The sequence below is a fragment of the Jatropha curcas genome, chromosome 1 (assembly GCF_041381405.1).
Source record: "Jatropha curcas cultivar XTBG-Jc1 chromosome 1, XTBG_Jcur_1.0, whole genome shotgun sequence".
NCBI classification, from domain to species: domain Eukaryota; kingdom Viridiplantae; phylum Streptophyta; class Magnoliopsida; order Malpighiales; family Euphorbiaceae; genus Jatropha; species Jatropha curcas.
This window is the reverse complement of record NC_143151.1, coordinates 6,359,445-6,383,538: the sequence shown is the minus strand read 5'-3', so window position 1 is coordinate 6,383,538 and position 24,094 is coordinate 6,359,445. Positions and strand designations below refer to the sequence as shown.

General features: G+C 32.4%; 2 protein-coding genes, 1 long non-coding RNA gene and 1 other non-coding gene across 12 annotated transcripts; all 4 read right to left on the bottom strand.

The window, feature by feature from the left end:
* Nucleotides 1–120: 120 nt before the first annotated feature.
* On the bottom strand, nucleotides 121–4,630 carry LOC105637385 (disease resistance protein RPV1). 2 transcript variants are annotated; one of them, XM_020680591.3, is made up of 6 exons: nucleotides 4,030–4,630; nucleotides 2,492–3,593; nucleotides 1,875–2,150; nucleotides 871–1,774; nucleotides 641–700; nucleotides 121–538 (listed from the first exon to the last, which is right to left on the bottom strand). In XM_020680591.3, exons 1-6 carry the CDS (start codon nucleotides 4,524–4,526, stop codon nucleotides 516–518), a joined length of 2,862 nt encoding a protein of 953 aa, XP_020536250.1. In that variant the 5' UTR covers nucleotides 4,527–4,630; the 3' UTR covers nucleotides 121–515. The 2 variants fall into 2 exon arrangements, with proteins under 2 accessions (XP_020536250.1, XP_089571714.1); XM_089715588.1 differs by having other exon boundaries at nucleotides 1,657–1,774.
* A 6,839-nt stretch (nucleotides 4,631–11,469) lies between these two features.
* LOC105637384 (splicing factor U2af small subunit B) lies at nucleotides 11,470–14,352 on the bottom strand. 8 transcript variants are annotated; one of them, XR_005177183.2, is made up of 7 exons: nucleotides 13,910–14,352; nucleotides 13,522–13,608; nucleotides 13,344–13,425; nucleotides 13,109–13,235; nucleotides 12,592–13,025; nucleotides 11,921–12,478; nucleotides 11,470–11,752 (listed from the first exon to the last, which is right to left on the bottom strand). XR_005177183.2 is itself a non-coding variant. In XM_020680603.3 (6 exons), the coding sequence occupies exons 1-5, from the start codon at nucleotides 14,144–14,146 to the stop codon at nucleotides 12,617–12,619; spliced, it is 942 nt and encodes a 313-aa protein (XP_020536262.1). In that variant the 5' UTR covers nucleotides 14,147–14,352; the 3' UTR covers nucleotides 11,470–12,478; nucleotides 12,592–12,616. The 8 variants fall into 8 exon arrangements, 3 of the variants coding, with proteins under 3 accessions (XP_020536262.1, XP_020536263.1, XP_020536264.1); XR_002284770.3 differs by having other exon boundaries at nucleotides 11,921–11,975; nucleotides 13,910–14,351; XR_002284769.3 differs by having other exon boundaries at nucleotides 11,921–11,975; nucleotides 12,479–13,025; nucleotides 13,910–14,349.
* Nucleotides 14,353–14,647: 295 nt separating this feature from the next.
* TRNAG-UCC (transfer RNA glycine (anticodon UCC)) lies at nucleotides 14,648–14,719 on the bottom strand. Its single transcript has one exon. It is a non-coding gene; the product is annotated as a tRNA-Gly (tRNA).
* A 1,578-nt stretch (nucleotides 14,720–16,297) lies between these two features.
* Nucleotides 16,298–20,979, bottom strand: LOC119370262 (uncharacterized). Its single transcript, XR_016318476.1, has 4 exons — nucleotides 18,382–20,979; nucleotides 18,059–18,196; nucleotides 17,289–17,370; nucleotides 16,298–16,469 (listed from the first exon to the last, which is right to left on the bottom strand). It is a non-coding gene; the product is annotated as an uncharacterized LOC119370262 (long non-coding RNA).
* Nucleotides 20,980–24,094: the final 3,115 nt, after the last annotated feature.

Genomic DNA, 24,094 nt, shown 5'->3' with positions numbered 1-24,094 from the left:
TGCTTTGTTCTCAGAAACTTAAATTTTTTTCATCGTGTTACAATTGGTTATAATAAATCAATTGAAAATATTTGTACTTATCGGGAAAATTGTAGCATAAAGGAATTTATTAATGCCTAATAACTCTAATAAAAGTATTTTACTTTAGAAAATAATATCAATGTATAAATTAAATAAAATAAAAAAATAGTAAAATAATTTTAAACGAAAACTTTAATCTAGAGATAATATTTAAATGTGACTCTAATATTATTCTATATATATAACTCTAATGTGACTCTATAGCCTGCAACTCTAGTTCTGTCAAATCTACAACTTGAGCTCTCTCTCTCTGCAAATCAACTCGGTTTTGGTTCTTCAAATCTTGTAACCCTCTTCACTTCTTGTTTGTGGAGCTCTGCTATTTAAATTTAGGGGTTCTATTTTGTGGCTGTCAACCATTACAATTTAAATAGCTGTTCGGCATTGCTTGGCTCAACTTTATCTTTACTTCCCTCTGACCTTCCAGTCTTCATTTACATCAACCTCTTTTTCAAATCTTCATCCATTAAAACAAGAGAAACAAATCCCACAAATAAATAAATATATAAAACAAGCAATTGCAGAAAGAAAATCAGAATTACAAAAAGAAAAATCTTACGCTTAATCGCCCTATACAAATCCACGAAAAAACCATTAGCTATTTGACATAGACCTGCATCTGAAATCAAAATTGAAGGCTTAAATTAAGCAGATAAATGATGAGAAAATATCTAACAAATTATCTGAAAGAAGAATATGCAATTTTGTGTAAAAGAGAATTCTTTTATATTATGACTAAAATGTTGTATATTTCTATCAGAGAGAGAGAGAGGGAGACAGAATTAGAACCTGCCAAAGACTTCTTAAAATTATCTGTCCAATTGGACCCTTTGAATATAAATTTTGCTACCTTTCGGGCACTCTTCAATCCCTGAATTTCAACTAGTTTGTGGCAACCAAACAGATGCATTCCCCATAGTTTTTCTAATGAAAGTGATATTCTCTCCAAGGATTCACAATCTGCTATAAACAAGAACACTAAACTAGATGGCAACTTTCCAGTTGATTTAATATTTCTGCAGGAAGTCAGGCCCAAGAACCGAAGCTTGGTAAGGCGGCTAATGCCACTAGGCATATGACAAAAGTCAATTTTTCCCAGTGACAACTTTGAAAGTGATGACAAACTCCCAAAATCAATAGAAATTGCATCATCAGATAAACCACAGCCAAAAAGATCAAGTGTTGTCAGTGAGCTTGAGCTGAGAAAGGAGGTAGGCTGCAGAGCTTTGGAGTTTAAACTTGTTGACAAAAGCCATGTTGAATCTTTTGGAGAACGAATGGATGGTTCCACACCATCTTCCATTACACTCCAAAATAAATTTCTAAGGTTCTTCAAATACCTAATGGAAGAGGGCAGCTGTTTAATATCAGTTTTATCTGCTTCAAGCTCAGTTAAGGATTCCATGTTACCCAAGTGCTCTGGCAATCTAGCAAGTTTAGTGCATAAGGCAATATTTAGAATTTCAAGAGATTTCAAGTTACAGATACTTTCAGGAAGGTCCTTTAGGCTCTTGCAGCCCTTTAAATTCAGGAAAACAAGTTTCTCTAGTTGTCCAATAGATAAGTGGACCTCACCTAAACTTGTGCAACCTTGAAGTATTAGTTTCTCCAAACTAATGAGTCCAGAGAAATTTGGTGTTTTAGCAAGGTGTCGAGAATGAGAGAGATCAAGTATCTTCAGCTTCTTCAGAACCTATTTAAGCAGAGACAGAAAAAGAAGCTGGTAAATAAGCATGAAAAAAAATGCGTTGCACAATTTCAATATAGCAACGGCTAATTGTATATTTGCATACTTTGACATCCTTCCAGATTTCTGTGATGTTGCTGCATTGCATTTCAAGAACAACTAGGTTGTCTAGTTGCAAATTTGGTGGTAGTGATTCAAAAGGGCATTCATGCCAGCAAAGCCATCTTAAGTCTTCAAAACGATGTTCTTGTTCTCCAGTAAGATTTACTGCATTGATTTGGAGCAATCTCAAATTTCTCGTCTCTGCAAAAGATTCTATGCTCAGAGTAACTTCTTTTGTTGCTCGTGTATCAAGTGCGATACCCTCAATCACATCTGTTCCCTGAAAATGACAAAATTGATTTTAAGCAGACAGTAGCATACATGATCAAGTGGTTTTACTAAAATTTTACTACCCATTTTGTAATGTGCATTGCAGCTTCTAGAACCTTAAAACACGGTTATGTTTTACAAAAATAATACAGAAGTTTTCCAGGACAATCTTTTATTTGAACATTTTGAAAATCTACTTTACTGATACTAAACATTAATCAGTTTTGACATGATCAAAAGTTATTTCTTCTTAAGTGCAAATGGAAAATCATCCAAGAAAAGAACAAAGGATATACATATGCATTATATGAATGGTTTAACCATGGATGTATCAACACATTTAATTGTTACCTCCTGCCGTTTGAGTACTTTCAGAACGTCCTCATGAAACCAAAGTCTGCTACGCTTTCCAGGATGGTTAGGTGACATTTCTCGGATAATCTCCCTTCCCATATCTCGTAGTAGATCATGCATTATTAACCTATTCTCATAATCAATTGTTAAAAGAGACCTCTGGATGAGAACGCTAATACCTATTTCTGGGAAGAAACCACAATCTTCTAGTATTTTTAGTACACTATCTTTATCCTTGCAAGTGAAGAAGCATGCAATATCAAGGAATATATCCTTTACTTTATCATCATCTAATGTATCAAAACTTATTCTAAGCTTTTTCTGGATTTGCCAGTGAGGGATTTTTCTTAATTTCTGCACAGCACTTTCCCATTCAGGTATGGTTCTGTTACACAAATAAGAACCTAAAACTTCAAGACCTAATGGAAGTCCTCCAACATAATCCACCACAGAATTTGAAAGATCCACATATTCTTCTAATGGATGGGTTTTCTTGAAGGCATGCTTGCTGAAAAGTTGAAGGGATTCATCACGATTCAATATATTAACCTTATATTTTTCAACCAATTCAAGTTGAGCTAGCAAATGTTCATCTCTAGTTGTAATGATTATTCTACTTCCTAGGCCAAACCAATTTCCCTCTCCTACCAATGCATCTAGTTGTTCCAATTGATCCAAATCATCAAGAACAACAAGAACTCTTTCAGCACAAAGTCTTTGTTTGATCAAGCTGATGCCACTATCAATATTATAGATTTTGAACTTGTTTGACTTCAAGGTATCAGAAAGAAGTTGTTTTTGTAATTTAACCAGACCATTGGTTTGTTCCGAAACTTCCCTAACATTCAAAAGAAAACTGCTTCCTTCAAATCCATGACAAAGATGATTGAATACAGCTTTTGCTATGGTCGTTTTTCCAATTCCCCCCATCCCATGGATTCCCACAATGCTAACATCATTTATGTCTAGACTTAGCAAGGAAATCACATCTGTCACCCTGGAATCGATGCCCACCGGATGTTTGGCAACATCAAAGTAATTGTAATTCAATTTACTTAAAACATCTTCTACAATCTTTTCAATAAATTTGGATTCATGCCTGTTCAAACAGACTAAAAATGGTCAACAACAACACAAAAATGTACTAATTACTCTTTAAAAGAAGACAATTTTTACAATTCTTAAAATCAACACCCCATTTGTTACAAGTCAATACTAAACTAATTTGTGGAATTCATTTAAAATTTCATACTGTTTATGTTTGGTATGGACGAACTCCTATATAGGTTCAATTTTATGGAACTCAATACAACGGAAGGTAATTTATCATTTGTAAAACAAATTCTACATTTCAAAATCATGAGAATTAACATAAAAGAATGATTATAGCAGCAACTGAATCAAATTACTTGTTAGTTACATCAGATCTAAAAGATCAAATGCAAGAATTTTTATTTTAAGTTCCATGTACATATATACACACACTAAATGTATATCAACTAAACAAATCTACTGATTAAAAAAAAAAAAATTACCCATTTTCCATATTCTGGAGAGCAAATCCAGATAGCTTTCCAGCATCTTCAAGAGCTACTCTCCACTTCTTCACTTTCTCCATTTCTTCCCTAAACCGTTTTTCATGTCTATCAAAAGCTTGCTGAAAAGGACCCGTCTGTCTTCGAACATCGGAAGGGTCAACGTCATAGAATATGGGAATTACGATCTGGCCGATGGTATTTTTGCAATTAATGATCTCTGTAACCTCATCGAGACACCATCGAGAGGAAGCGTAGCGTTTAGAGAAGACGATTAGAGAAATTCTTGATTGTTGGATTGCTTTGATAAGTGCTGAAGAGATATCTTCTCCTCTACGAAGCTCATCGTCGTCTCTAAATGTACGGATTCCTGATCGGACTAGAGCAGTGTAGACATGATCGGTGAAGCTCTTGCGAGTGTCTTCACCTCTGAAACTCAAGAAGACATCGTTATTCCATGGACGGCTGAACATAGAAGAGGAGGTTTCGGAAGCCATAGATGCAAAGACGGTTAGTTATCAAGCGTTGCGTATAGGGAGGTTGGAAATGGAAGGAAACTGGAAAGGGAACTTAAAGAGAGGCATTAGTCCATTTTCCACCTCTTTGTTTATTTCAGTTAGTGGGTAGCTAATGGCTTTAATATTTTCTGCTTTTGTTTGGAATGAGGGTACGTGTCCAATTTGGAGGGAACTTTTCAAATTTTTTATTTCTGTTTTTTTGCTTTCCTTCGGTTCATACGGTAGTCATTTGCTTCGCATGGAAGTCTTTATTATAATTCTTGGTTAATTAATTTAATTAAATATTTTTAAATATTTAAAGTGTACACATATTTGAATATCATCAAAACATATTTATCCTATTCAAATGAGATTTTATTTTTTGAAAAAAATAAATAAAAAGTAAATATTTTATTTTTATGTGTAAATCACCGGTTTACGGATTCCATTACTAGAGACCATCTAATCCAGTGGAGGCTTAATCATGATTAAGGCTAGTTGGGAAGAGCTTTTCCTACATATTAAGTCTGCGTTGTTAAGTGAGTCATAACTGTAGATAATTAATACTTTATTTTAGTCATAGTGAAGAATATAATTAATATAATAGTCAATCAGTGTAGTCTGATTTATTTTTCACTATATAAGGAGAAAAAAAAATAAAATTATATTGTTCGATGCAAATGTAAGATTAATAACGTTTTCGTTTAAAGTTATCTTCAAGGCGTTTAAAACGTCTATTCCGTAAACTAACACGGGATTCAATGGACTGACAATATTTATTGACAGAGTCTTTGTTGAGTCGAGGAAAGGAAAAGGAAATTAATTTTCACCCTTCGTTTAACAAATTAGTAACTTTTGTTGCTTCCTGGATCATATGCCTTCTCTATCTTCTTGTTACCTGCGATGAGAAATGCTTATACATAATGTTGATTTTTTGTACTTTACTTTGCAAAATTTCTTAAAAGGAATATAACAAAAGCTCTGTCTTAAATTTATAATAAAAGATGGGCTACACCAATCTAGATATCTCAAACTTTATGAGTTATAATAATTACATCCTAAAATGAATTTAATTCCTCAGACACTTCAATTTCAAACTTATATTATAAATACATCCTAAATGTAAACTTGGTCAAAATAGAAATTAAAAAATAATTAATGTGGGATCCATGCCAATTATCTAACTGGATATGAATTAACACATCAAACACACCGATTTTCATCTTGCAAATTAAAGTACACACTTTCTTCTCCAGTGAGCCCATTTCGATATTCTCTTCCTCTCACTTTCTATCTCGCTTTCATGGCTATAACAGAAATACATCCAATCATCAGTCGCTGCCTATATGTGGATTTTCAAGCTGCGAACGAAAGGCCAAACCACTTAAATAGGTGCGGCAATATGTTGTATTTTAGTTAAATTCAGTTGGTTAATTAACTTTTATTTTCTTTAACTTCGGTTCGGTTATGAATCAAAATTAATTCGGTCAAAATAGTTCGATTAAAAAATTAATTCAGTTAAGTAAAAAAAAATTGATTAATTTATTTTGGTTAAAAATTTTACTCAAATTGACTGAATGATTATCCCTAAATTACATTTCTTTTTAGCTTACCTTCTTTAATTTTTAAGTTCAAATAAATTTATAAATCTAAATGATCTTTAATAGCTTAATACAATGAATAGTTTTCAGTTTAGATATTTATTTTGTATTAATAATGATATGATGGTGGTGGAGGTGGCGGTAGTGGTGAAGAAGTGGTGGTGGTATAATTGGTAGTAATGGTGGTGTGATCGGTGGTGGTGGTAGTATTTTAATTATATTACATTACATATTTACAAACAAACATAAAAATAGAGTGATGATTACATTCTATAATTTTTATCAATTATATTATCAAACATAGTAATGGAATCTTAATTACGTTCCATTCCATTACATTTTTTATTGCATTACATTTTTTATTAGATTACATTGCATTACATCCGACCAAACATAGGCTTAGGGTCTAGTATTATTGGCTCCTTAATTGGGTGTTTGAAGAAAATATTCTAACATGCAACGGGTTGGACATGGAGGAGAAGAAGAAGAAGAAAAAGAAGAAAAATGTGTTCAATAAGGAAACTAGACAAGGAAATTACCTTTTTTTTTTATATATTATTCTTTGTTTCCCTGCAACTAAAAACAAAACTAATTAGCATGTAATTACCAAATCAAAGAAAGTGGATGATAGAGCCATAGAAGAGAGAGCGGGAGAGATAATTGCAAAATGAGTTGGTTGAAGAAGAAAGAGGAGGCTGTATACTTTATTTTGCAAGCTAAAACGGTGTGTTTGGTATGTTAACTCATGTTGAGTTAACTAACTAGTGTGGTCCCACATTTATTATTTTTTTAATCTCAATTTTGATCAATTTTGCATTTTGAGTGCAATTAGGTATTGCCACCGATTCATTTTGACTGGAATCGACCCGTATTGCAGATTAACAGAAGCTGGACCGGAACCGTCGGTTTAAAGTTTTGAACCGGAACCATCGGTTCAAAGGCCGGTTAAGGTTCATGTGAATGTTAAAATTTGAACCTGAACCTGAACCAGCAGTTTCGATCCGGTTCGAACCAAAAATTTTCTATTTTTATTTCAAAATGACAATCATTTGGCCTATTTTAAACTCTTCTAAAAGTCTCAATAATATTTTACTTAAAATTTTTTGTTTGAAAATACACTTTATTTTAAAAGTTAAAAATCTAAAAAAGTAAAATGGTGCAAAAAGAGAAATATTTAGTCTAAAATTATACTATTTTTAACTTTTTTTTCCTTTTAAATTGTTTATTAAGTTCAAAATTATATTCTTTGAAGCATTTTTCAAAAATTTTCTAATAATTTATTTAATTAATAATATTTAGACAAAACAAAGAGATAATTTATTTAATTTTTTTGTAAAATAAATTGATTTTATTCTTATATGAGTATGAACATTTTAAAATTTATTTAAAATATCATTTACAAATATGTTTTGAACTCATATTAATATTTTCGAAAAAAAGATGTAACATTGTAATCGAATTTTTTTTTTTTGAAAAAAAAACATATATCATTGGAAACCGTGATCAAAATCATCGGTTCATCGAAATTGCATTGGAACCAGGCGGAATCAGAATCGCACCGGAACTAGCAGTTCAACGGTCGATTCAGGCTCAACATTTTAAAAATTTTGAACAGCCGGTTCCGTGAACTGAAACTGGCAGTTTAATGGACAGGGCAATCCTAAGTGCAATTATAACATAAGTTTGAAATTGGAGTGCCAGGAGGATTAAGTTCATTTTAGAGTGCAATTGTTAAAATCTCTAAAATTTGGGATATTTGAAATGGTTTAGGCCAAAAGAAGAGACAAAGATGAAAATACAACTTCATTACCAATGTCAAAAGATTTTGAAATGGTGATCTTGATAAGCTCCTTCCACAATCAATGTGGGATAACCCAACAATCTCCCCCTCACACATCGGGCCATGGGTTAGATGAAGAGTTAGTAAAAAGCACCTTGCATTTTGTGTATAAATTAAATAGGGTTATTCTATCAGATTTGATATAGAGAACCAAGAGGGAAAAAGTGAAAGAAACAAAAAACAAAAATACAAGTAAACAACCGTGTGATTTTTTTTATCTATTCTGTTATACTCCCTTTGTTTCTCTAACTAATCATATACTTTGTAGGTCTCCATACACAACTCTTGATGGTGAATTGAATTTTATAAAAATTTTAATTTTTAATACTTTTACCAGTAGAAGCACTATTATTTTCTATGAATTTCCATATTATAAAAGCACATACTAAGTACTTAGATATATAAGTCATTTAATATTTTTATTTAATCATCAAATTTGAAAATCTCTAATTTATGTTGTGAAAAATAAAGAGAATAGGGTGATAGCTTGGTTTTGATAGAATAATCCTTTCCTACGCTCGAGCCTAACCGTAAAGTAAACACTTGCTAGTTCCTTCCTTCCTCCATTTTCTCAATAGGAGAAGTCAAGTAACTCCTTGCTAGAGGAGCGACCTCTCTGCCTTTTCTACCTAGTGATTTATTTGCGCAAATTTCATAAAATTAATTAAAAATTTAATACTTTGCTCAATTAATGATAAAAAGATATGAAATAAATTCAATATATATTTTAAAATCTTCTCTTTCGATATTGCTTCTTTAAGAGCATATTCAAAGTATAAATATCATTGAAAATTTTTAAGATCAAGAGCTAATGTAGACTACAAACACAACGATAACAATTTAATTATCAAAGAAATTTGCCATATTTCAATAATTGTACCATGTGAATATATATGCCAACACATAAGAATTATCATAATTATAATAAAAAAAAAATATTGTAGTATTATAATCACTTACAATTTTATAATCACATTGATTTTATGATGATATTTTGGTCCTTGTACATTCTTTTCAAACCATTTCAAAAAATGCATATTTAATTTTCAAATATTGAATAGAAGAAAATTGTTGCCTTTATGCTATTTAATTAATTAAACTTAGATTAAAACTACATCCTTTTGGTTTGATATATTTCAGGCTTAGCTCAAACTTGACTCGTTTGTAGTTATCAAGTTAAGCTTGAACTTGACTATTTTTAAGTAAGCTGAACTTGAATTTTAATTTCTGAGAAATCAAAACGAATTCAAGCATATTTTTATTAAGCTAAGTTCGAGCTCACAAGAGCTTAGCTCTGCTCGATTCATTTTCAGTTTCAACTGACTGGAAATACCTGTAGTCAGTAAATAAAAGTTTAATAAATAGCTAAGTCTCCATTTTAAGGGTAAAAGACGAAAGAATTAATACTTAAACACCTAAATATTGTTTAAGAATACTTAAACATCTCATGATACTTGTAGTAACTTTTATTTCCGCTGTAAAAAGAAATTTGTAATTAATCATTTGTACTCTTAATGATGATAAAATTGTCAGCAGTTACATCCTAGTGCATTTGGTTCCAAAAAACATCATATTGACATCATTTTTGGTATAAATTTATTTTATAACTAGATTTCATATTTATGAATCCCATGAAAAATGTGGGTTCACTAACTATAAAATTCATAATTTTCTAGGATTATTATAACTGAATAGCTTGTACTCGTTTGAAAATTCTATTAATTGATTCAAACATAACCAGATCTAATAAATGGAAAGTATAAATTTCCAAATGAATATTTATTTATATCAAATAGGAAAATGCCAATTGAAATAAATTTTAAAAATTTTTATATCAAATGTTTATTTGCTGAACAGGCTCTTTCTTTGGTCTTTCATTACATCTGAAAGCAGAATCTAAGAAAAGAAAAGCTCCTCGACAGAAATGTCCAAAATCCAAATTTTACCAACAATAATCCCAGAAGTGAAATATCCTAACCTGCAACACAGCAGACTCGACTCTATATAGCTACAACTCCTAACCTGTAACAATACCAATCACTAGCAAAACTACATGAAGTACACTTGGAAGTAGAAGAGCAAACCAGTCCTCAACGCTTTTGAATTGTAATCTGAGAGATCCTGTAAAACGCATCCTCAAGCATTGATCTTCAGAAATTGTAGCATGTTATAGTCACAGTTCCTTTGTAATCCCATTGTAGCTATCACCGTCTTCGAGAAATTGTAGCATATTAGAGTCGCAAATTTCTTTTGTCATCCCATTGTAACAGCACCCGAATTTGAATCCCTCAAATTTTTTTGGCTAAATTTGAAGTGAATTAAAAAATCGAATTTAGATTTCTAAATGCCATACCAAAAATGCTTAAAATTGTAATAAATTATTCTGTCTTGGAAACTATATCCAAAGTTATGTTGTTCCCAGAAATTAGGAATATTCCATAGCACTAAATTGTTGTATTTATAAGAAAAATACCCACATCCGATTAAATAATAAGGACCCATTGAAAGTGAAAAATTCTTAACTAAAATCTATATTTTCCAGAAAAATCCTCCAAATTCAGGGCGAAGTCGCCAAAAACCTCCTTCAATTGCCATTCTTATAATAGAGTAATATTTAGATTGAACTAAAGAATATGCCTCAGAAAGATATTTCAAAAAAAGACAAATATCTCTTTTACAAACGCGCAACAAAAGCTCTATAGATATGACTAAATATTTGCAAAACCTACCGTGTTCACATAAAGAAAATTCAAAATTTCAAGAAAACAAATTTCAAATTCGAAGAAACCAAATTTTGCAGTCATCAAGAATTCCTTCCGGTAATTCCCTTAACTTTTCCAAAACTATACCAACAGAATTTTTTTTTTTTTTTGATAGTCTCCTTTTCTCTTACTAATTTCAATGCCTTGTCTTCTAGATTTCGATTCTTTACCATTAAGACTCTAAAGAATCAAACTTTCTATCAAGTCTACTAAAATATGAATTCAAGAAACCATTATAGTCTATCCAATCCTTTGGCAATTCTATGTGAGCACAAAAACAGGGGCAGTGTTCAAGAAGCATAAGAAAATCTTCACTTTCTTTTTTGCTTGGTTCTTGAGATGGATAGCCATGGACACAGGAGCAAGTGAGACAATGCAGGGCATCTAGTACAAGGATAGAGTTTCCCGTAAGATTTGAAGGAGAATTTTCCAGAAAAGTTAGAAGAGAATCAGAAATCGAAAGGAGATCTGATTCTGTATCTTTCAGTCGGGACACTATGCAATATCATCTCCATGATTGAAGTTTCAATGTACAGATATTGAAGGAGAACAAAACTTCTTCTTCACCGCTGCTGCTTTTATACCGATTCCATATAAATTCTGATCTTTTCTTATATCGACACCATAGAAATTCTAATCATAGAAGGAAAAGGAAATTATTGAAAGACAAATACTAAACATCATAGGATTAGGAATCCTTAAATTTTATTATTCTAAAATTGAAAGATATCAACTATTGGTTTAAAAAGCAATAAAACGAAATATAGAAGAAAATAGTTTTCAAAGTAATGACAAGATTGCTAAAGAAAAATATAAGAACAACGACTCAACACAGCAAACTTGAGTGTTTGGCTAGTCTGATGGACTCTATATAGCTACAACTCCTAACCTGCAAAAACACCAATCACTGGCAAAACTAATGAGATATCCTAAAAAGTAGGAGAGCAATCCTGTCCTCAACGCTTTTGAAATGTAATCCAAGAGATCCTGTGAGCTCCGTCCTCGAACAGCATACCCAACAACCTGTGCACAAATTTCACAGTAAGGTGGTATTAAAATAAAGGCTTGATCTTGACAAACAGGGATACCTGAACCTGCAAAACTCAATCAAATATGTGAGCTCAACTAAGTCCTAAATATTATTGGTAAAATAACATAAAAAAAGATAGTTCGTGGGAACAAAATCCATACAATTGATTGTTCACTAGCCTGAATGTGAGATGGATGGTAGATATAGAATCCCCGACTGTAATGCATATAAACACATTAAAAGCAAGGGTCAAGAATGCAATGAAATTCGCAAATGCATACAATCAAAACAAGCATCAAAAGTGGCCACATTTACATTCTTTGATAAATCGGTATCTTCTAACAAAATACTGGTGCATAAGAAGAAAAGTTTTAATTGATTTCCTGAACAATTTGAAACTGTAAATGAAAATAACAAAAAGTTTTATCAGCCTTAGAGTAGTTAATACAGAAACAATCAATTTGAAAAGATTTAAATTTGAAAATGCAATCATGATCATGGGATGACCTATGGTTACTGATGCCAATTAACAAAACCTTGGTCAACAACATTAAGGAGGTCATTATGCACTCGATCACACAGTCAACCACTATGAATGCAGGTAAGAGATGCAAAAGACATTTTCACATTCCATATGACAAGCGGTTCTCATAAATCTAATTCATTGAAATTCCATCTAGTGAAAAAGAAGAATTAAACTGTGAACCTGTACATCATACCTGCACAGTGGAAAATGGGCTGTAAGCTATATTTATCAACTGTGTGGCATATCCTAAAAAAGAAAATCCTACGTGAGCAAGAAAATTGCAAAATAGAGAGAACGCAAACCAACCAGATATCCAAAAATCGATCAAATATCAATATACTCCTTGTGGTGGTGAAGACTGCCGATGTCCATGATCCTGATTACCATTTTGCATATAGCCATTATAACCACCACCATTGCTATTGTCAGTATTGACCTTATTTGCACTTTCTTGCTGCTGTTCTCTTTCCAAATTCCATTGGGCAATTTTAGCACGTCTCTCCTCACTGCCTTCCCTAACAGGGCTTCGACTTCGCCCTCTCCTGCGGTCAGGGCTTCTAGTCCTGTGTCGCCTGCTCCTACTTTCATAATAGCGCTCCCGATCATCATATCCTCTACCAGAACTGCGACCACCATAGTGATAATCTTCATGGCTGCGATGCCTGTAAGGACTTCTGCTTCTACTGCGGCTGTGACTACGCCTTCGTCGGTACCTCCCAAATAATTGTCGCCTCAACTCCCTAAAAGTGTAACACAATACATATAACAAGTTCAGATACAATGTATTAAATATCACGACAGCATAAAATAGGAAGTCCATCACCTGCTGATCCTTTTTAGATGCATGAAATTGCAATAGCCACCACGGTTGCATGAATTCTCCTCATATTGCCTGCAGGTGGCTTCCCGGAAATCTGTCACTGGGGAGAAATCAACAATGATCGGACGACCTGGAATAATTAATATGACAGCCCATAATGTATCAACAAACACAGGACATTCAAACCAGATGAAGACATGTAACTAAAATTCAAAGATAAAAAGAAAAAAAAGCTAACCAGCATAAAATCTTCCGCTCAAATTCCGATGGGCATTTGCAGCATGCTCCTCCTCTCTAAACTGAACATATACATTCCCCACCTGTATATAGACATTAAAATGAAATTTAACCATCAAAGAACAACAAATTGGAAATTAACCGAAAGGAAAGCCAACTTTCAACTTGAGGAAATTTACCATGTGGTCAGCAAGGTTGTCACAGACATTCAGACTCTCAATTTCTCCATATTTGCTTAGTTCTTCAAATAAATCCTCATAGAAATCCTGCAATCCAAATGGATGATAAAATTCAAGGTTGAACCAAAAAAACAAATCAATCACCCACACTAACCAACCAATCAAACATAATAGGAAGCAGACCACAATTAACAAAGCAAAACGTGTATATATAGCCACAAAAAGCTCTTTCGCACATAAAGACACTCATCTCAAGAACAGCTATATAATCGATTTTACCATTTTCGAAAATAACGAAAAGCCTCAATAAATCGAACCACAAAAGCATTAAATCAAGAACTCTATAAACCTCGAAAAAAGAAAAAAAGAGGAAATTTGAATGGTATACCTCGAAATGCTCTTGAATCTTGCGAGGATCGATGGGGTTGCCTTGAGCGTCGACGCCAGGGGTGATCATATCAGGCCGTTGATACATATTGGAAAGCAAAAGCGTAGGGCTAATGCTTGGCTTGGTGTGGAGTCTAGAGCATCGGTCACCATGCCGGCAAGCTCCAATCTTGAAGTAAAACGGGCAGTTTACCCTGTCTTTCTCCGTCCCGAATATCGACGCTAAGTGCTCCGCCATTGATTAACGTTGATTTGATCACTGCAATCAATTGATCAAAAGAGTCGTTGTGAATGGAGGGAAGACGCAAAGCGATATTGCTGCATTTGATCACAGCCGTGGATACGTTTAAGCTTCCTGTTTCTAGATGCTTCTCTATTGTTCGATGGTTCGCTCAAAAAAGTTTACTAATCTGTCAGCATTTTATTTTAGAAGGAAAAATGACAAAAAAAGTTGAACCGGGTCAATTGCTTGAAAGGCAATTATCCCAACCGTTAGACTACAAACTCTTATTAATTTATTCGATCACAATCATCGAATTTACTGAAGTGTTAGAAGGAAAAATAACAAACCAGACCTGCGTTTGCCGAGTGTCAAAATAGGTTTATTGCTTAGAAGGCAATTATCTTAACCGTTGGACTACAAAAAATTGTCGATTTTTTTAATCACAACGATGACCTCCAAGGCCTAGAGAAGTTTGTTAATCTGTAAGAATTTTAGAATGAAAATAGAAAAAAACCATGCGTTTGCCGGGAGTCGAACCCGGGTCTATTGCTTGGAAGGCAATTATCCTAACCGTTGGACTACAAACGCCCAATAGACTGCTTTCCCTAATCTCTCTCCTAAACTTAAAGTCTTGGTTAAGTGTATGGAGATATGGAAGTCTTGCAAATTTTTACCAAGAAATTAGAATTTGAAACAGTGAAAGATAATGTATATTAGATTTAAATTATTCAGATAAAAAATTTGGATTATTTTGTGCTTTAAGATAAATTATACTTGACTATTAACTATATGTATTTTCTTTGTTCTTAGGGGAAAGTATCAAGTGTCAGGTCAAAAAGTTGTCCTATCTTATAAAGAGTGAAGTGCGATGCTTAAAAATACAAATCTCCCAAAATGCAAGTTGTTCATAAATTTTTGGGCTCAGGAGTGAGCCCAAGTCCACTATTTCTCCTGCCTATGCTCAAAAGCCCAAGCCTACTTTTAAAGACCAATTTCCAGCCTTATAGCCCACTTTCCTACACATTCCCAAAACGTCCAAACACCAAATAGGCCCACTATATATTTTTGTTTATTTGTTTCCCATTTGGTGTACAATATCTCAACTCTTTTATCACATTTAAGATAAGTAATGAGATTGAAACTCTAATCCGCTTGCGAAATGTAATTAAATATATTTTCATCACATTTAGGGCTTCTCTCTTTCTCTTTTATCCGTTTTTAATAAACTCATATCTATTTTTTATTAATCGATTTATTTTTTTTTTTTTTTTTTTTTTGTTATTATTGCTTTCTCTCCATATTTGGAGTTTTTTGGTTCTTTCTTTCGTGAGGGTTTAATTCCTTTTTTATATAGGTTTGTTCATAAAAAGTATGATATTTGGTTTTATTTAGCTGGAGAATTTAGATATTAATTTACTGATGTGTATCTTGATCAATGGAGCTTGGTAGTGCGGCATGTTCCTCTATTGATGCTATTAATGTATAGTAACTTGAACTCATCCGTGTACGTCATACACAACAAGTTTTTGGAAAAGCAATCCAAGCATAAAAAATTCAGACAAATTATTTTATCGTCCAAATCAATTAAAGAACCAGTTGCTACTATGAAGATTTATATTAGTCAAGGTTATCTTTCAAGCTAAAAAATACAATATTGTTTCTTTTAGTTTTAGTTTTATTATTCAAAAGAGTATGGATATTTCTTTTATTGTTGAAGGATCAATGAACTTTTCTATTAATTATGATAGTAAATTCTATATCTGATCTAATTGAGTATTTATAATACTTGATTTTATTATTAATAAATTATATTTTTCAAAAATACATTATATTTTATTATATTATGTTATAATTTTTGAAACGGATTCTTAAGTTTGATTCAGCTAGTTGATTTTTTGAAAACTTAATAATTCATTAACAATGAATATAAGTGAATACATCATAATAATATTTTTATAGGAATAAAATAAAAATATAGAAAATTGAAATATTCTGTTTAGAAATATATTTGATCTTAGCAGATGTCACGACCCATTTTCGTGGGCCGGACCGGCACTAGGACCTGGGTGGGCTTAAGGCCCCCGAAGCCCGTAGTAAGCCTAACTTATTCCAATTCGACATTCTACAAATATTTATGGATTCGGGCCCATTAACTTATTATGCATATGCATTCAAAATACAGTTCATATATTTAAAATGGACTTTCATTATTTAATTACAACCCAACTGGAATACAATTGCGGAACTCTACCTTTGTATTTACATCGTTATTTCTATCATTAACAGTCTTCTACAATAAGTGTCTCAACTCCACAAGGCTTTTCTTTCTTTTTATTACCTGGAAAAAAAAAAAAATAGTAGGCAGGGGTGAGCGCCAAACTCAATGAGTAGGGTTAGATAACCCTCTCACCCCACACAATCACACAGATGCTAAATATTTTTATCTAGTTACCGTTTAATTATATGATCATGCAGTTTGTCACACAAATGGCAATACAACAGCAATCACAAGTATCATCACCTTCATATAATCACATCACGTGAAAATTAGTCAGTGGCACCACCTGAAACCCCAACGAGCCGTCCTCACACATGGCTCGCCCTCTCATACATGTGCACCAGGGAGCCGATCCCCCATACGGCCAACTGGTCTTATCCTCACTGACCAGTCCTCTCATTGTTTTTCCATTTTCTCTCTTTTCTTTTCCATACCAACAGGAGGCAACTCGGTGGTCTCCATCCAATCTAGATCATCAAGTGCTCACAACAGGAGGCCACCCTGCGGGCTACAATCAAATCTAGATTATCAGGTGCGCAACAACAAGAGGCCATCCTGTGGTTCTATATAATCCATATCATCAGGTGCACACGGGGGCGCCGATCTCCCATTTTCCCGGCCGACGGTCACATTTCATATCATATCATATTCAGGATCCATATCACATAGACCGTCCTCACAAACCCATGGTGGCCCACTTCATCCCAATTCCACACAAACAAGGCACAGTATATACACAGCACAAGTAATCACATAATTTATTTAATATCAACAATTAGTGCAGCACAATATGGCAATTCAACAAATTAATGCATGATAGCATTTAGCCGTGAATGCATGAATGCAGGCGGATGATACTAGTTATCTAACACTACTCACAGTTCTTTATTGTCCTTTAAAAGGACTGCCTTTTTAGCCACATGCTTCCAGCTTTTGTCCTCGCATTTTGTATTTTATAAACCTTTAAAATAAATAAGAAAATTCTAAATAAGAATTTTAATTCAAAAACTTATATTTCACATTCGTTTATTTATTTTGGCTACCGGTCATTTAATTCACTTGTTATATACGCATATATATTTAGGTTCTCTCATTTATATAAATAACTATTCTAATTTATAACCTTTAGATAAAATCTCTAATTATTCGGTGAGAAATATTATATAATGATAATTCTAATATTGTATAATATTTCTTAATACTTCAAATTTTTGTCGTCACTACTTCTTAAGAATATAACTAATTTAATTCTTCATTAAGTGTTTTATTAAAAATTCGGCAACATTTTCTCTATAAACTGGACTATCCAAATTTTTCATATTTTCACAAATCCACACACACAGCCCATCCATCGGGCAAATTCATATCCACTAATCTCGTCCGCCATATCCGTCATTTATTCGATCACTTAATTCACATAATCCATTATAATTAATTGTTCTATAACTATTTATTTGTTAATACCTAAAATTTATTATTAGCTAGGAATATATATATATATTTTTTTGTACCAACCTTATAGTTATACTTAATATTCATAAAATATATTTAACAATATTTAATTCAATTTACTTAAATACTTAATTAAGTTCATTAATTAATTAATTCGGGATTTATTCAAAAATTGCGAATTAAGCTTTAGAGTGTACCGATTGAAAATCAGACGACGGATCCACAACCTACATGAGAAGAGGAAGATTCTGCCTTTTGGTGCCTCACCGGAGTGTCGCCGGCCAGTCGCCGGACCACCGCCGTCGCCACCGTGCACGGTGGCCGGAAATTCAAATCTTCACCAAAATTAACAAACAATATATCATTTTATTCGTTTCGATGAGAGGATCATTAATATGTATTCAAATCAATCGGAAAGGTTCGGTGATACCCATTTTGGGTTTTCCGATTCCGGCTATTTCAGTCGACGAGGAGGCCATCAAATTAAAGAGGAAGAAGAGAGGAGTCATTTGGTACTCACCTTGTGTCCTAGGCTTGCCTGAAACGGCGTGAATCGCCGGAAAAAGGTGTCCGAAACTTCAAGCTCTTCCCCTTCGAAATAGTCACAATTTCAGTTCAAATCTACGCTATAATCTTCTTCCTCGCGTTGAGTAGATGTTTTTAGAGTATTCATTTGCCAAATTCGGTGGCCGGAGGAAGGAGATCAAAGAAGAGGGAGGAGGAGGAGGAGGAGGAGGAGGAGGTCACGCTACTGGAGAAGAAGAAGGAAGAAAAGAAAAGAAAAAGAAAGAAAAAAAAGAAAAGAAAGGAAATGGGCCGGTCCGGTTCGATTCGAACCGATTCGGTCCGATTCAGTGATTTGATCTCGTTTCGTTTGGTTTTTTTTTTTTTTTTTTTTTCGCTCGGTTTTTCAATTATTCGTGTGGTTTCGACACAGTTAATTAATTTTTAGGTCCGGTTTAATTTATTTAATTATTTAGTTGGGTCATAAAACATCTCTTCAATTAACTTTCTAATAGTACAACAAATAATGATAACAATAAATTAATTTAGGATAATTAGTTTATATCGTAGAGTTCCATTTTATTTCATCGAAATTTCTGAACGTTCTGTTTTTGGGCTTGGGCTCAATTCAAATTTGGGCTCAAGTTAGAAATGCTCGGTCTTCACGACCCATACTATAAAAAAAATTCGGATTTTTGATTTAATAAAAATTCTAAAGTTTTGAAAATAAAAATTCGGGATATTACAATCTCCCCCCCTTAAGACAATTCGTCCTCGAATTGAATCTAGTGGGAAAGAATAAGAATGGATGCATGGAAATTTTAAAGTTATATGAAATTGCTTCCAATACCAAGGAGACAGCTCGCGAGCAAAAATATAAATCGAGGAAACGAAGTGAATGAGGTATTCTGCTTGTATTTCTACCACCAATCATATTTAAACCAAAATTTCGTTCAAGCTATACAATACCACCTAGCTGATACTTATAGGAAGCTTTGTTACTTTAGCCTCTAAACTATCATCGGACAGTTGCTAGAAAATCTTTCTTTAAATAAAAATCTTACAATTAACCGAGCTTTACAACAAAATGCTTAATACTTATATTTTTCCCAAATTAAATTTTATTACACATTTCTTTATGAAAACCAAATACATAATTTGCAAAAAGTAAAACAATTTGAAATTTAATTTGATTTATTTATTTAACATATATTATGACGAAATCTTTGCTTAATCAAAGTCGAAAAACTGTTACTTTAATCCAAGATTTTAAGAAAAATTTTCTTGAAATTTTCATTGTCTACAGGGTTATTCGAGCTCACTCTCAGTTCTTTTATACAAGTTCTATTCTTGTTAAAATACTTTTATCGTACACTAGCGCAATTATTTAAATAGCTCATTTACTATGGACATTCCTGCACTATTAGTTATCTTACTCTATAGGAACCTCCACACTTTCTATTTAATCGTAGTCCCTACGTCTAATCTCATTCCTTATCTTAACATATATCATTAGAAGTTGACTTCCCTAGTACATCTTTTGCTTTTCAATTGTCTATTTCACGTATGTTGCTTACTAATTCATCCTAAGAATATCGAAGCGTACTTTTTAATTATTCCATCTATTATTAATCATCATTTATCTCATTAACAATATTTCATCCAATACCTTTTATTACTTGCCCCTACTATTTACCTTTTACCTCATACCTATCAACATATAAAGTCTTCAATGAAATTTCTTACATCTCGACTTAATGTTGCCTTACCAGTCAAATATTACATCGAATAAATAAGCATTAATCATTCTACTTCCTTTATTAAATTACGCGTCAACTAAATAATTTATTCGTTTCTATATAGAATTTCAATTTCTGCCTTAATTATGAAATAGTAATAAGGCCCTAATTCATCTTCATATTACATAAGTTAATTGTTTAATTTTTTCCATCCAAGTTTTAAAATATAATATCAATTTATCTATCTCAACTTTTCTTATTTAGTCTAACAAGTTATTTCTAACTTCCTTTATTAATATTCTCAATACACATTATATTCCATCCATTTGATTTGTTAGATTCATCATTTAATCCAAAATTCTACTAATGAGTTAACAACGACCGACTAGCTTGACCATTTTATGGGTAACTGGCTATTTAAAAACTTTCAAAATAATTTTCCTTTCCCACTTTTAAAAAAAATATCGGCATGTCACTCACACAAAACTTTGAAATTCTTGTATCCACTTTTATTCATTTCAAAACCAATCTCAATCGTGGTATAAAAATATTTTCATGAAGTTTGAAAATCAATACTCATTGTATTTCTAAAACTTTTTGGTATTTAATAAAAATAAATTGTCTATCTCCACAAGGACAATCCTTAATCATCTAATTTCAGTCTATTGTTACATATTTCATCCCTAATTGATCCTCTTAAACCAAGCATATTCTAATCTTCATCATTACTATTCCTTTCGCTATTTTTAATCTCCCTAATAGACTGGTCCACACCTTAAATTTTTTCCAAAAGTTATTTTCATTAGTGATTTATTAGTTATATTTATATTTATATTTATCTTATTATTATTATTATTATTATTATTATTATTATTATTATTATTATTATTTTATCTTTATTCATTTAGTTATTTATTTTAGCATCATTCATTTTTTTTTTTTTTTTTTTTTTTTTTTTTTGCATATTTCTTACATCGAATTTTACTCCTTCCTCAATTTGTTTCTAATTATTTATTCTAGTATTTCATCGTGGATTAATTGACCATATTATCATCATTGACTTTACTACTATTTAGCATCCCCTAATTTTATACAAGTTCTTTAGATTTTTTTTTTTTATTCATTCTAATCTTCCTTTTTATCCTCCATATCTTCTTAGTGTACCCAACCTCATTTAAGTCTTATCCGTAAAAGAATTTAATGGTGGGTACATGAATCTATGGCGTGAAACCGTTATTCTACACAAAATTTAATTCCGTCGTAAGGTCATTGTTTCTTGGATTTCTTATTCTAATTTCATCATTATGAGTTATCTTAGACCTTTATCCTCTTCCAAATTTTATTAACTTTTATTTTATTTTTATCTTATTTAGCACCTCGATCTAATTCTGTACTGAATTCTTTAAAGCAGATTTTTATGTAAGTTTTCTTATACTTAACTTAGATTAATAAATAATATTAGTCTTTTCTGCACAACTCTCTGTCAAGATATATCAAATTCCGTTAATTATTAAGTTTTCCTACAGCATTCTTTCCCCATTAATTCCCCATTTGTGATTTAAAGTTACTCATCATCTTCTACATTCCTTTTATTATAAAAGATTCATGAACTTAGTCTAGCCCATTAAGTATCCTACATATGCTAGGAGCTTAATTATATAATATCTAATAAATTTATTACAAACTGAATTTTCACCTCATTTATTATTATTTTTATACCAACTAGCCCTTAGTTCCACATTAGTTCCATAAGTCCATTATCGATTCAATCTAATTGCTCATTTTATTACAATAGATTCATAATTATTTCATGGTTTGTAATTTATTTTTTTATTTTTTTATTTTATTTTTTTTTTTTTTTTATTTTTATTTTTTTATTTTTTTTTTTTTTAACCATTAGTCAATATTTCCCATATTAATCAAATTTTTAAATTCAAACTTTTGCCCAATTATTTACTAACCACTTTTTAATTCTATATTAAAACACTCAAATTTTACCCTTCACACTAATTTCTCCAAAGAAAGTTTTTAACATGTAATCACATAATTGATTTACCTTTGTCTTTTATTTTGCTTTAATTACTCCATTTAAATTTTGTATATCGAGATTTGACCAATCAAATACCTTTTATTGTATTTAGACACAACTTATTGTTTTCACGTCTAACTCTTTTTAATTATGCCAATAAGTCTCTATTCTCCTTAATGTTATACTTAAATAATTTACAAATTTTCTCTTTTTACATCCTTGAGTTTAGCCTTGAATAATTGAGAGTTTAATTTATTTGTCTTAGATCCTCTTTTTTTTTTTACCCTTCATGTAATGTAAATTACAATTTTCACTTTTTATTCCCTAACAGTAACAGTTCTAGAATTTAATTTCTATCTTCATTGAAATGTTCATTCTAATTCATATTCTATACCATTTATTATTATTTTATCAATATTAACTTTTGCAAGCCTAATTTAGTCCTCGGGATAGACAATATGATAAAAATTAATCAAACATGCGATCATTATAAGTAATTTAAATTCTAAAATCAAATAAATTTTTGACATGCCGACAAAATAATAAAATCAAACAATTAATTGCAACTTCACAATAAAAACAATTTCCAACAAGCAAAGAATAAAACATTTTTCTCAAATCATAGTTCAAATAAACTCACTTTCTTATTGTCTTTAAAACTCCAAATTTTTTTCTAAACCATTTTAAATAATTTTCGAAGCAGTGTCTCTTGTTGGATCAAGGTGTACTGGGTGATCAGGCCATTACACCAATTTCCAACTGATCCTCTACTTCAAAATTTTATAGAGGGGATTTAGCAAACTCAAAATATTTCGTTTATAAATGTCAGTTACCCAGACCTATTTTAATTTCCTATTATTTATGTACCTTTAGTTCTCATCCTAAGTTTGATACAGATTTCCTTCCATCCTCGTGCACGATGCGTCCATCGGCACTAAAATGGAATTCAATCCAGACTACAGCTCCTTTGTTGGTTACGGCCGATCCCAACAGAGGAGTTCTCTATTTAAATTCCTATGTTCCGCAATTGATTCCTAAGTCCCAACTTACGCTCTGATACCAACTTTGTCACGACCCATTTTCGTGGGCCGGACCGGCACTAGGACCTGGGTGGGCTTAAGGCCCCCGAAGCCCGTAGTAAGCCTAACTTATTCCAATTCGACATTCTACAAATATTTATGGATTCGGGCCCATTAACTTATTATGCATATGCATTCAAAATACAGTTCATATATTTAAAATGGACTTTCATTATTTAATTACAACCCAACTGGAATACAATTGCGGAACTCTACCTTTGTATTTACATCGTTATTTCTATCATTAACAGTCTTCTACAATAAGTGTCTCAACTCCACAAGGCTTTTCTTTCTTTTTATTACCTGGAAAAAAAAAATAGTAGGCAGGGGTGAGCGCCAAACTCAATGAGTAGGGTTAGATAACCCTCTCACCCCACACAATCACACAGATGCTAAATATTTTTATCTAGTTACCGTTTAATTATATGATCATGCAGTTTGTCACACAAATGGCAATACAACAGCAATCACAAGTATCATCACCTTCATATAATCACATCACGTGGAAATTAGTCAGTGGCACCACCTGAAACCCCAACGAGCCGTCCTCACACATGGCTCGCCCTCTCATACATGTGCACCAGGGAGCCGATCCCCCATACGGCCAACTGGTCTTATCCTCACTGACCAGTCCTCTCATTGTTTTTCCATTTTCTCTCTTTTCTTTTCCATACCAACAGGAGGCAACTCGGTGGTCTCCATCCAATCTAGATCATCAAGTGCTCACAACAGGAGGCCACCCTGCGGGCTACAATCAAATCTAGATTATCAGGTGCGCAACAACAAGAGGCCATCCTGTGGTTCTATATAATCCATATCATCAGGTGCACACGGGGGCGCCGATCTCCCATTTTCCCGGCCGACGGTCACATTTCATATCAT